Below are 14,483 nucleotides of genomic sequence, written 5' to 3'. Positions count from 1 at the left end.
TGGCGCTTGTGCGACTCTGCATTCCCGCTCCCCCTGTCTACTCTACCAGGGGTCCGGGATCAGAGGAGCAACAGCAGCCACTTCCTGCACGTCGGGCTCTCCCTTAAGGTACGTGACAGGTAGGTATATATAAGGTGTATATAAGTTATAAATACTTGTATGTCTGTATCCTCTGAAGAAGCCTTTTCTGGTGAAACTTGGATCAGGATTTAGATGTGATACTTTACCCACTTGACAACCGGGCCTATTTTGGCACTTCTCTCCTTCATGTAAAAATCACAATTTTTTTGCTAGAAAATTAATCAGAACCCCCAAACATTATATTTTTTTTAACAGACACCCTAGGGAATAAAATGTTACTATTTTCGTATGCGTGTTGGCTTCTGCGCACGAGCTACCGGGGATAGGGGCGTTTTAGAAAAAAAAAAAAAAAATTATTTTACTTATTTTATTTTTTTTTACACTTTTTTTTTTTTTTTATCACTTTTATTCATATTACAAGGAATGTAAACATCCCTTGTAATATGAATCAGTGTGACAGGTCCTCTTTATAGAGAGATGCAGGGTCAATAAGACCCCACATCTCTCCTCCAGGCTTACAAGCATGAAATCGGTGAAAAAACATTCACCGATCTCACACCGACAGCCGCGATTGCGGCTTTGTTTACTTCCGGGTACCAGGCGTGACGCCATCTGGTCACCAGTCATCTCTATGCTTCCCCAGCCAGCGCCGGCTGATTCGCTCTCCGGGGCCCCCGATGGCACGGGAGAGTCCGGAGAAGCACTGGATGGCGGCTGCCTATAAGAACGATCAAGCGGCGGAACTGCCGCTTTGATCGTTCTTATTATGCACAGAATCGCCGGCTGAAGACGGTGATATCTGAATGATGCCTGTAGCTGCAGGCATCATTCAGATATTACCGCACAAAGTCAAGGACGTAATTTGACGTTCGGCGGTTGTAAAGTGGTTACATTTTATTCTAAATGTATCTATACACTTTGGTCTTGCAGGGAGTTCCAGCTAAGGAACTTTTAGTCCATGGCCAAAGAGAGAGAGCCTGAGAGAGAGGCTATGCTACTTGGATTGTGGTTGCACTGACAGTGTATGGATGTACATAACAAGGATTCCACTGAGTAAGCCTGTAGTAAGAGAGCAATGTATTATCTAGGAGGTAATATTAGTCAACAATAGTGCAGAGAACAATGTTAATACTAGACACAAACTGATGGCGAGAACGGTACACTTTATGAGATGAGCTATTTTTAACAGGACTTTACCTACCTGCTGCTGACAACACAGTGCTGCCTCATATATATTAATAGATTAAATAAGTATCAGTACCTGCATTATATTGAAGAGATCCTGACAGATAGATGCCAAATAGTCTGTTTTCTCAAAAAGGCGTTTTCTGTCAAACTCCCATCGCTGATCCCTTCCAGAGGCTTCAATCTTGGCTCGAACTTCAAGGTAGCAACTTTTCCACAACTCAAGGGTGCGTTTAGCCTCTAGTGTTTTCTCCTTTGCAACTTCTTTGTTTTCTCTACAATAAAGTTTCTCATATTGAGATTATGAAATGTACCATTTCATGTTTTTTTTTAAACACACTAGTAACATCGGTCTGCTGCTGCAAAAGGAAGAATTCCCTTCCTAGTTATCATAATGCTCAATGTAGTAAGAATATAATGAATTTGTTCATTGCTTAACCACGGGATGGAAAGCAGCAGAGAGACTAATGCTGGCCATACACTATACGAAAAATCGGCTGAACCCATTTTCGAAAAATGAACATTCGGCCGTGAGCAAAAACGATAGTGCCATCATGTAATGACCGATAAATCGTTCAGTGGACATAAATGAATACATTTTTTTTTTTTTTTACATATACCTAGTGCAGACAGTTCGTATGGGAAACACATTAACCTTTCAATCTATCGACAGGCAGAAAATTTCCAAACTTGTCCTTCGTTTTTTCAGCTGAAAAACGTCCCAACGATTATTGATTTTGTGCCCATTAACTGTCCAAAAAACAAACGAACTGTCTAAATGACCGAATTTCGGACGATTTTTCGTATAGAGTATGGCCAGCGTTAGCTGCGTAAATTAGACAGATTTTTACACGGACAGACTACAGAGTAAATAGACAGCAGACAGAGTGATGGTTTTCCACACTGGATGTCCATTGTTGTTGATTGAAAGGTAGCAAGAGGGACTTTATCTGTGCAAAACACAAGGCCAAGAATATATTGATATATATATATTATATACAGAACCTACAGTTAAAAGCTGAAAACTTTCCTACTATGTGCCCTTGCTTACAGGGCACATATACCCCCCTCCTGCCCAGGTGAAATTTCAGCTTCCGGCACTGCGTCGCTTTAACTGACAATCACGCAGTCGTGCGACGTGGCTCCCAAACAAAATTGATGTCCTTTTTTCCCCACAAGTAGAGCTTTCTTTTGGTGGTATTTGATCAGATCTGCATTTTTTATTTTTTGCGCTATAAACAAAAAAAAGCGTAAATGGTTTGCGCAAAAGTTATAGCGCCTACAAAATAGGGGACAGAATTATTATTTTTTATTATTGATTTTTTTACTAGTAATGGCGGCGATCTGCGATTTTTATCAGCACTGCGACATTATGGTGGACACATCGGACACTTTTGACACATTTTTGCCACCATTCACATTTATACTACGATCAGTGCTATAAATATGCACGGATTACTGTATAAATGTGACTGGCATTGAAGGGGTTAACACTAGGGGGTGAGGAAGGGGTTAAATGTGTGCCCTACATAGTGTTTCTAACTGTGGGGGAAGGGGACTGACTGGGGGAGGTGATCGATCTGTGTCCCTATGTACAAGGGACACAGATCGGTCTCCTCTCTCCCTGACAGGACGTGGATCTGTGTGTTTACACACACAGATCCATGTCCTTGTCTCTGTAACCGCCAATCGCGGGTGCCCCCCAGTGGCTGGAGGCCGTATATAGACGGCCTCCCGGAAATTTAGATCCACCCTGTGGCCGTATAAAGTCGTACGGCCGCCAGGAAGTGGTTAAAAAAGGAAAAAAAGGAGACACCATACACCAGCAATTTAATCCCTTAGGACTTGCTTTACTTTTTTTTTTGTACACCATGTAGCCGGGTGGCATGTTTGCTGCTACTTGGAACAGGTTAAAGCTAAGTTCCAGTCATATGTTTGTTTTTGTAGCTGCTGACTTTAAATAAACAGCCAATCACCTTTCCCACGATCCAGCGGTACACTCACCCGCACTCTCCGTGTCCTTCCTCGGCGGTGCTGGCATCTCTACTATGAGCATCCTGCTGTGACAGCTTGCAGCTTCACAGCCAGGTGCCCACTGCGCATGCACGAGTGGCACTGCACTCTGTGACTGGTCCCGAGGTCTTCTAGATTGTGTCATGTGTCCTAGAAGACTTCGGAAGGGAGAGCTTCCGCTTCCAATCGCCTGGGGCGTCCGGAATGGAAGTGGGAGCAGGTACCTGTCAAAATCGGGTACCTGCTCCCCCCTCCTCCCCAAAAGCTCAGTTTCACAAACCAGAGCGAAGGAGTCCTTAAAGCGGAAGTTCCACTTTTGAATACTGTTGGCGTCACAGCCTCCTAGCAACCAGTGAAGCTGACACTGGACAGTGCCTGATATGGAAGAGGATATACTAGTTTCTAATCAGGTCTGCTTGCTCCTTGTGATTGACAACAGGCAGTAGGCAGATTCTTTAGCCCAAAACAGGCTGTCTATTGGCTATAGAGCCATCCACTGCCTGGTGTCAATTGTAAGGGAAGTGGACCTGATGGGTAAGTAGAGTCTCTGAATCTCCATCAGACTCTACCTACGCTGCTCCAAACACCCTTGGCCACTGTACTGCTTGTGTGACAGCTGCAGCAGCAGGGGATGCATTGAGGATCGAGTTTCTGTATGGACATTGTATCCTCATTGAACCTCTGTGGTTGCATGCCACAAACGAATGTGCCCGTTTCCATCAGGTACAAGAAACTGCTGTCCACACCAACATTTAACACTGACACTGCACAACAAAATTCCAAGAGTGTCATAGACACTGTTTTTGAATTCCCCTGGTTTTATACATACATACATACACACATATATATATATATATATATATATATATATATATATATATATATATATATATATATATATATATATATGACACAGGATACATACAAATAGGAATATATAGATATACAGTATATATGCACCTGAGTTTAATTTTGCTAAAATTAGCTTAGTAGCTCACTTAGCTTTATTATTAATATTGCAAAACATCTGTGACTTTTTCAGTTTCCAGCAGCCAGGCATGTGTATTATAAACACTTAAACCCTCTGGTGTATATTAAAAAATCATGCTCACAGGGCTGAAATTACCATTCACTAAAAGATGCCCCACTATAACAAGAAATCACAAATACTTCTGGGTGGTGTAGCTTTGTAACTCACCTCCGGCACTTCTGTATAGTAGGTGGAAGCGCCAGACACCTTCCACCCACATCCTTCTATCTCTGGCAGAGCCAGTGCCGATGGGAAGTTTAAGACAGATATATTGCAAAAATTATTGGATTTAGGAAAATATGCATGCTGTTATTTATTTACCCTGCAGAATGCTTGGATGAGGCATGTAAAATATAAATGTCAGTCAGGAGACTTTAGTGGTACTAACTCTGTGAACTTTAACAGGGTCGTTGGAGCAGTTTTATTTATTTTTTATGAGAGGTTTACAATATAGATTGGGATTATATAAAATATTACTATTATTATTATTATTATTATTATTATTATTATTATTATTATTAATATTATTATGTGTCTACCTAATACTGATCAACAACTTACCTAAATAATGTGCGAATATTAAGAACTCTGCATACTCTTTCCGCAATTTCCCATGCAATTCTTTCCACCAAAGGGACCATTCTTTCATCCTTGTTGTAATGCCGGGAAATGATCCACACCATTCTCAGTGCTTTCATCATAGGTGGAATCGTTTCCAAAACCACATTAAAACCTGTACCATGTGTTATGTTCTATGATAGAAGTTACAAAACATAAGTAGGTTTGTATGTGGTTTGCAGATAATAGGTCATTTGCTGCTAAAGTTACTCAACAAAAATGGACTTGCCTTCAAATGTCGTTCCAGAGTGGTGAGAAACCGAACGTTATCAGCTGCTTCTACATGGTACTTCATTAGCTCAGCCAGGTCCAGATTATGCACTAACCCAGGGTTTACAATGGAGCATACGTCCAAGACCTTCTTCACAGTAGGAAGTTTCATTTGTTCGCTGAGTGCACTTAGGGTTGCATTGCGCTCACGCCAGAAATCTATTTCCGCCAATGGACCTTTACCCTAAAAGTAATTTACAACATTTATTCACTAGTTTACTCTTTATAAAAGTGTCTGAAAGAAAGCATTTGCATTCTGCTCAGAATCTCTTCTTAAAGCGGAGGTCCGCCCACTCCACGAAAAATTTAAAGTCAGCAACTACAAATACTGCAGCTGCTGACTTTTATTATATGGACACTTACCTGTCCAGGGAGCTTGCAATGTCAGTACAGCAGCCGATCTTTGGAACAGCTGTCGGGTGCTGCTGCCGCCATTGCCGGTAAGGGAACTCGAGAGTGAAGCCTTTTGGCTTCACAGCCGGTTCCCTACTGCGCATAGCGCACTGCGCTTTCTAATTGGCCTGACGGCGGAGGAAGGAGGAGGGGTGGCCCCATCTCACAGAAGTGGGGAGGGGGGCATGTCAAAAACAGGTCCTAGTTCCCCCTTGAAAGTTGCCAAATGTGGCACCAGATAGGGGAGGAGATGAACAAGCGGAAGTTTCACTGTTGGGTGGAACTCCGCTTTAACCTTTCTAGCATAGATCACAAAATTAGGAACAGAATGAGAAGTTTGTCCAGGCAACAAGCACCTTACTTTTGGGCACTTTTACACAAGAGCCAATATCTTTTTCTCACAATTCAAATCTTTGTACGTTGAAACATTGATGGCTTTTTGTGTATTGTACATTTTAAAAAAGTGGGAAAGAGTATATATATTTCAGCCAGAGACTCAAAATATGGAGTTACTTACCGGTAACGTCCTTTTCCAGGAGTCTTTCAGGACAGCCACCTTAGAGAGATCCCGGCTCCTCCCCTCTCAGGAAACACCGCCTTCAATCAGAGATTTAAGCCTCATCCTCCCACTGGCCCTTCAGTTTATCACGAGCACCTCCGGCCAACTGGGGAGACACAAGAACACGTCATACCACACAAACATTACAATCTTACCTGACGGTCTTATGTGATGAGTCCTCAGACGTCCAGTACCTGGGTGGGTACCGGTGCTGTCCTGAAAGACTCCTGGAAAAGGACGTTACCGGTAAGTAACTCCATATTTCCCTGGATCGTCTTTCAGGACAGCCACCTTAGAGAGGATAAGCGAGCACCTTACCTTAGGGTGGGACTACTGCTTGCAGAACTTTACGACCAAAGGCTTGGTCCTTTGCTGACAGCAGATCCAATCTGTAGTGCTTGACAAACGTGTTGAAGCTGGACCACGTTGCAGCCTTACAAATTTGCTCAGGAGAAGCACCAGCCCATTCCGCCTGTGAAGCTGCAGCCGCTCTAGTGGAATGTGCCCTGATCCCCTCTGGGCGGTCTGACCCTCCTAACTCATAAGCTTGAACAATAGCCGATTTAAGCCATCTGGCTATAGTCCGTCTGGACGCCCTGGATCCTTTCTTAGATCCTGAAAATAATACAAAAAGGGACTCTGACTTTCTAAATTGTCTAGTGCATTCTAAGTATTGGAGAATGCACCTCCTAACATCTAAATTATGGAATGAACGTTCCTGTTCCCTCACAGGATTAGAACAAAAAGTGGGTAAGATGATTTCTTGGCTCCTATGAAATCTTGAAGCCACCTTTGGCAAGAAGGCCGGATCGGTTTTGAAAATAACCCTGTCCGGAAAAATTTGAAAATAAGGGGCCCTGATGGAAAGGGCTTCGAGTTCGCTGACTCGTCTTGCCGTGGTAATTGCCACTAAAAACACCGTTTTGAGGGTAATTAGTTTCAAAGAACAGGATTCTAGTGGTTCAAAAGGCTCTTTTGTAAGAGCCTGTAAAACCAAAGAGAGGTTCCAAACTGGAAGGGAAGAGGTTCTAACTGGCCTCTGTCTACTTAGACCCTTGAAAAACCTTGCTATCCAAGGGTCTAACGCTAGTTGTTTTTCTAGAAAGACGCTCAACGCAGAAACTTGTCCTTTCAATGTGCTAAGTGCTAGACCTTTGTCTGCACCTGACTGTAGGAATTCTAGCACTGCCACTGAACTATGAACGTCAAAGGAGCCTTCTGAGCACCATATGTTAAAACGTCTCCACACCTTACAGTAGATGTTTTGAGTTTCTACTTTTCTACAATTTAGGAGAGTCTTAATTAGACGCTCAGAAAAACCCCTGCCCCTCAACAATGACTCCTCAGAAGCCAGGCTGCCAGGTTCCACCTGTCTATGTGAGGGCAGCAGAATGGACCCTGAGAAAGAAGGTCGGTCTGGGCCGGAAGGATCCAAGGAGGTTCTATTGCCAGGTTCCTTAGAATGGAGAACCACGGTCTCCTCGGCCAATAAGGAGCGATCAAGATGAGGATCGTATTCTCCCCTTGCAACTTCCTCAAAACTGCCGGAATCAGGACCGGGGGGGGGGAAGGCATAGCACCTTGAAAATGCCCAAGTCTGGGCGAGTGCGTCTATTCCTAGCGCTCCGTCCCATCTGTTTAGGGAGAAGAAAAGACTTGTCTTGGTATTGTGTTTCGAGGCAAAGAGGTCTATGCATGGTGTTCCCCATCTCTGAACAATCATGTTGAATACCTCCTGCTTTAAGATCCAATTGCCTTCCTTCAGAGTTGTTCGGCTGAGGAAATCCGCTGTCTGGTTCTGATCTCCTTTCAAGTGGGTTGCAGACAGGGACAATACATTGAGTTCGGCCCACTTCAGGATGGCTTCTGCCAGAAGCCATAGGGAGCAACTTCTTGTACCCCCCTGCCTGTTGATGTAGGCTACTACTGGGGAATTGTCCGAACGGATTCTCACATGTTGTCCCTGAAGTTCCCCCTGAAAGGCTCTGAGCGCTAGTTCTACTGCTCTCAGTTCCCTCCAGTTGGAGGATCTTAGAGCGTCCTCTTTCCTCCAGGTCCCCTGGACCCACTTGGGACCCAAGTGTGCTCCCCAACCTGAACCGCTGGCATCTGTTGTGACTGTTTTGGTCACTGGCAGGATCCACTCGAGACCTTGGGACAGATTTGCTCCCTTTCTCCACCACCAGAGTGACCTTTTGACCTGATTTGGGATGGAGATTAAGGCATCCAAGGAGGTCTGACTGTGGTCCCAAACCTTCAGAATAAATAACTGAAGAGGACGAAAGTGCAGTCCCGCCCAATGTACTGCCGGAAGTGTGGATGTTAGTAATCCCAATCCTGACATGGCCTCCCTGACTGAAACCTGACTGTTGCTCTGCAACCGCAACATGGTCTTGTCCACCTTTAGGACCTTTTCTGAGGGAAGAAAGACCCTTTGGATCGTTGAGTCCACCACATAACCCAGGAAGGTGACTCTCTGGGCTGGGACTAAACTGGACTTTTCTATGTTCAGAAGCCATCCCAATTTCTCCAGGATGTCTCTTGCTACCTGAAGATCCTGAACCAACTGATCCGCTGAGGGTGCAAACAGGAGAAGATCATCTAGATATGCAACTATCGAAAGACCTTTGAGTCGCAGAAAAGCCAGAACTTCTACCATCACTTTTGTGAAGATTCGGGGAGAAGACGATAGCCCAAAGGGGAGAGCTTTGAACTGCCAATGCACTACCCGATTCCCCGTCCTTACTGCTAGCCTCAGATATTTTTGATGATCCTCGGCTATGGGAATATGCAGATATGCATCCTTTAGATCGATCGATGCCATGAAGCAGTTTGGCGGGAGTAACGCTCTGACCGAATAGATCGAATCCATTCTGAATCTCCTGTACTTGACGGAGACATTCAGAGGCTTCAGATTCAGGATGAGCCTGAATTTCCCTGATGGCTTGCGGACCACAAAAATGTGGGAGTAAAAGCCTCTGTTTGTCTCCGGACCTGGCACCTGGGCAATCACCTCCTGCTCTTCCAATTCCTGTAGAGAGGATAGAAGAGCGGAGGCTTTTTCCCCGCATATTGGTAGGTTGGTAATCAGAAACCTGAGAGGTGGGGGATTTGAGAACTCCAACCTGTAGCCCCGTCTGATGATCCCCAAAACAAATTGATTTGTGGTGATCACCTCCCACTGTGGGAGAAAGGCCCCCAACCTTCCTCCCACTGTTACCGTGTCACTGGGCCTTTTTGGGCTGTTCAGGAGGGCGAAAAATCGCCGCCCCACGCCCTTTCCCCTTAGGTCCCCAGAACTTCTTTTGTTGACCTGTTTTAGGGGTCTCAGATTTCCTCGGAAACTGAAATTTTCTTTTTGTCTGTTGCCCAAATTTTCTTTTAAGGGGAAAAGCCTTCTTTTTATCAGCCGTCCTATCCAGGACGGCTTCCAGACCAGGCCCAAATAATAAATCTCCGGTAAGCGGTATGCCACAGAGTTTTATCTTAGACGCACTGTCCCCCTGCCACGTCTTAAGCCACAAGGCTCTCCTGGCTGAATTGGTCAGGGCTGAAGATCTGGCGGACATGCGTACTGATTCGGCCGAGGCATCTGCCAGATAGGCCACCCCTTTAAGGAGTGTGGGAAAAGAAGCAAGGATAACATCCTTTGCTGTATTAGCTTCGATATGCGCCTTGATTTGCGTGAGCCAAAACTCCATATTACGGGCCACCACCGTGGCTGCCATGGCGGGTTTGAGATTTGTCTGTGATGATTCCCAGGACTTTTTCAAAAGGGAATCCATCCTCTTATCCATGGGGTCAGAGAGTACCCCCATATCCTCGAAGGCCAGATCTGTATTTCTGGATACTTGAGAAAATGCTGCGTCTAGTTTTGGAGTTTTATTCCAAACTAAACTATCTTCACCTGCAAAGGGAAACCTCCTTTTTAGTGCATTAGAGAAAAAAGGTTTCCTCTCTGGGTCCTGCCATTCTTTTTTAATGGCATTGACCAACACATCATGGACTGGAAAAACTTTCTTTTTCTGTTCCTCCAGACCTTTATACATTTGGTCATGTAATGACAAAACTTTCTTTTCCTCCTGGATACCTAGAGTGGTGTGGATGGCATCTAAAAGTTCCTCCACATCCTCTAGAGAAAGTTTGTACCTTGAGGCTTTGGAGGACTCCCCGTCCAGCCCCTCTATATCTGATTCCTCCTGGGAATCAGAAATGGCGCTACCCGCTTCTTCCTCAATGTCCTCCGCTAGACCCTCCGGTTTCTCGCCACTACTAGGGAGAAAATCCGTGGGATTAGGTGAAACAACCTGCTGTGCTGGTGGGACACTGCTTTGGGGCTGGGGCAGTTGAAAAGAGGAAAAAAGAGCTTGAAAGGACTGAAAGGTACTAGAAAGCTCCTTAACTGACGCCGCTAGATCTGCCCCCTGTTCTGCTGTCTGTTCTCTTAAAACATCCCCAATACAACGCTTACAGAGCGTTTTCAACCAGGTTTCCCCTAGTGTTGATCTGCACACAGGGCACTTCCTTTTAGAGCCATGGGCTGATTTGCTTGAGGCTTTCTGAAAAGAGAAGCAAACAAAAGACAGCAGCACATTAGCTGGGGCCCACCAGCAATAAACACAGGGATCACCAGGAGTGCCCCCCAGGACCAACCACCACCAGGGTCCCAGAAACTCCTATCCCCACCGACCACCAGGAAGGGAAAACACCCGTGGAGCTAATAGGGTATAGGCAGGTGAACACCACCCCAGGGTTCACTTACCTGCGGCTGGCTGGCGCTTTCCTCGGATGGAGCTGTCCTCGAGACCTCTGTCTCCGACATTGCTGCTCAGCGGTGCGGTGGTCTGCTGTCTCCCTGCTGACACCTCAGACTGGTGAGACTGCACCAGCCAGCGTGCGTGGTCCGCTTTCTTAGGCCGCGTCTGGAACCCGGAAGACGCGGCCTCGTGTGGCTGTCCCGCCCCCAACCGGAACTGACGTCGCCCATCCTCCGGACCAGCGAGCTCCAAGCTGGCTGCAAAGCAGGGGGGCCTGAGGCAGCCCACAGCGCCACCCTAGGCAGAGAAAACGACGGACCTCCCAGCTTACTCTTTTCCCCAAAGAGACGCTGGGACGCACATGCGGCGCTGCAGGTGACGACACACTAGCCGGCCTGAGCGCCAAATTCAAACAATAAAAAAAAGTGAACTTTTTAGGGAGAAGAACTCAATCTTCTAAAAATTGCCCAATAAGCCTCAGCTTCCCCAGCCATCGGCTCCTGGTTCCACAGCGGTGTCTCCCCACCGGAGGAAACACCATAACTGAAGGGCCAGTGGGAGGATGAGGCTTAAATCTCTGATTGAAGGCGGTGTTTCCTGAGAGGGGAGGAGCCGGGATCTCTCTAAGGTGGCTGTCCTGAAAGACGATCCAGGGAAAATTTGAAGTTTTTGTCTAGTCCCAAGCAGAAGATCAGGTAATCAAGGTGATGGGGGTACAGTGACGGTATAAGAACACTATCAGGGGAATTGATAATGACTGTTTAAAACACTCTTTAGAATTCTGATGTACCTCTGGTCATACAGTTGACAAATTCACTTACCTATTGTAAACAGGTACATGAATCTGGGACATGCACCGTGAATCTACTGCACAAGTCAGTAAAGTTATCAAAACGGGCGGCAGGGTTTATTTTAATCTTGTGCAGGCCATTTTAGGAAACTGGCGATTAGGACTTTATTGAATTCCCAGTATATGCCTTATAGGACATTGTGCTTTCTATGTTGCTTAGCTTGCACAAAACACAGGTTTCCATAAAACGTTGCAAAAAAATGCCAATAAACATTATAACAAAAAAACAGCTAGTAAACGTTCATTGTATAAACAAGTAAAAGCAATAATATATGAGAAATATTTTCCTTCATATAGAATTGTTGGAAAGACAGGAACACAGATTTCAGTACTGCTATACCTGCTATATGGCCATTATAGCAAATGTATAGCAAAACAAAGACAGTGTCTGATATTTTAAAGTTTCTGGAAGGGACTGTTGACCAAGTTTATGAAACGTATTAAAACGCAGTGATTATATATATATATATATATATATATATATATATATATATATATATATATATACACACACATATACACACACATACACAGTAATACACACATTGCATTGTAATTTGTTATACCATCCCTAGTTCACAGTATGATAAGCCAAGTGAATTTACTGTACATCTGAGGCTTCTTCTATAACAGTCAGAGCTGCAAACATTTGCATCTGCTAGATAATTACACAGTATGAAATGTTTTTTATGGCACCCCAAACTGCCCCTTCCAAACCCTACTATATATAACTGTGATTAAAAAAAAAGTACTTTCTGTGGCTGCATATTAATTCATTTTATTACTACCCAGTAGCCCATAGAATGAAAAGACATGTATCTAAGCATAAATAAAATACCTGAGGCTGCTTCTGTAGTAGTTCTGACAAAGCTGCGGACATTTGTGTCTGCCAGTTCATAACACACTGTTCAAGTTTTTCTACAGCAGTTTTATCAGCTGCTATAGCATTTGTTTCAACATCAAGATTTACATCCGGCATTGCTAGTTTTATTTCTCCTAATGTGAGATGGAAACAGAGGGTGAATGTTATCCCACTTTGTTAATTTGTATTGAATAGTAGACTTGTGCACGGTGGAAAATGTTCTTTTGATTTAATTCGTAAAATACATAAATTTAGTTCTGTTATATTCGGTAGAGTAGAGATATTTGTTATAACAAATCGATTTGTTTTATAAATAGTTTTAATTTCGGATAATTCGTTATTTATGTATATATATTTGTGATAACGAATCATAATTCTGAAGGTCGTTTGTTTATTGAATCCATTAACACACATAGACACACACACACACACACACACACACACACAATGACAATGTCTCTTCTGCTGCTTCTCAAAACTCGTTTCCTCTGCTCAAACGCAATACAAGACCTTTCTCAGGAATGCACTTTGCCAGTGGTTGTGCTGTGTCACTGTTGCTGGTACCAGGAGGAACCCGTTGTTTAGAGCTTGAATCCATTAGTACTGTCAGGAAAGGTTTTATGAATGGACAGGAGCCGCTGTCTCCTGTCCATTCACTTTCCATGCAGATGAGGCTGCTGAGAAAGGGACTGGGGAATCTGTGTCCTCAGTCCCTTTCCCTGCCACAAATGGGAGATATCAGGAGTCTGTTTGAACCTTTGATATCTCACCAACAGGGCTGACATTTTATTTTTAAAAATAAATACTGTACAAATAAAAAAAAATGGATCTCCAGCACTTCCTGGTCACAAGTAGTCTTCACAGCTCGCTATCTTTCAGATACATCTTGGGAGAGCATTGTCATTAGGCTTTCTTCTTCTAACCCAGGGGTATCCAAACTGCGGACCAGATGCCGAATGTGGCCCTTTGCTTGCCTTTATCTGGCCCTTGGGGCATCATTCCCCTACTGACACCATCAATGGGGCACTATTCTTCACGTTGATACTAACAATGGAACACTATTTCCTCCCTTAAAACAAATGATGGGGCACTGATGCCAGGCTATTTTCTACTCCCACTGGCCACAATATTGCCTCCCCGAATGACAGTAAACTGGCCCTTTGCTTAGAAAGTTTGGAGACCCCTGTTCTAACCAGCAGTGAGCTGCCAAGGCAATGTGTAACCAGACAGTGCTGGGGATCAGATGTTTTATATTTATTTTTACAATGCTTTCTTTTTATTTCACAATTTATTACATGTTTGGCTATGTTGGGCTTAGTCATGTATGTTCACTTTTTATAGGTCTGCTTTATCTTGAAACACCTGGATGCGTGCAGAGGTAAACCATATTTCTTTGGACGCCATTAGAAAAGGGCATTTAGGACTGAAAATAAAATAAACTATTTAGAATCTAAATTTTAGATGGACTATTTAGATGAGGAACTATCCTGGAGTCACCAAATACAGCCTTTCTGTAAATTCCAGCGATAATTAAACTTTTTTTAGCTAAATCTTTAAACTTTTCAACTTGACACAATCTATAAAATTAACATAGGAGATCAGATCAATGCTTATTTTTTAAGACGAAGGGGAAATTTCCAAAGTGCAAAAATTCAAAAGAACCCCCCACGGTGTGTTATGATTGTTGCTGCCAGATGTATTTACCTTACCTACTGCTCAGTATCTGCAACCCCAATCCCTCCTCTGGCCTCCAATTGACCAGGAAAATAGGATTTTTGTACTCACCGTAAAATCCATTCCTCTGAGTTCATAGACGGACACAGCCTTCATTGACCTTAGGGTTATGCTTCTTCCTACCAGGAGAT

The 14,483-nt window shown here is 44.1% G+C and overlaps 1 protein-coding gene across 1 annotated transcript in view; it reads right to left on the bottom strand.

The window, feature by feature from the left end:
* Window positions 1-14,483, bottom strand: part of DNAH10 (dynein axonemal heavy chain 10) — a 278,707-nt gene that overhangs the window by 239,895 nt on the left and 24,329 nt on the right. The window contains exons 5-8 of the mRNA XM_040347338.1: window positions 12,595-12,752; window positions 5,157-5,381; window positions 4,871-5,061; window positions 1,343-1,541 (exon numbers count right to left, since the gene is read on the bottom strand). Coding sequence (XP_040203272.1) covers window positions 1,343-1,541; window positions 4,871-5,061; window positions 5,157-5,381; window positions 12,595-12,752 — 773 coding nt within the window. The remainder of the gene's footprint in view (window positions 1-1,342; window positions 1,542-4,870; window positions 5,062-5,156; window positions 5,382-12,594; window positions 12,753-14,483) is intronic.

This window comes from Rana temporaria, chromosome 1 (assembly GCF_905171775.1).
Source record: "Rana temporaria chromosome 1, aRanTem1.1, whole genome shotgun sequence".
Lineage (NCBI taxonomy): Eukaryota > Metazoa > Chordata > Amphibia > Anura > Ranidae > Rana > Rana temporaria.
Note: the sequence above shows the minus strand (reverse complement) of the source record. Positions and strands in the feature narration are given on the sequence as shown.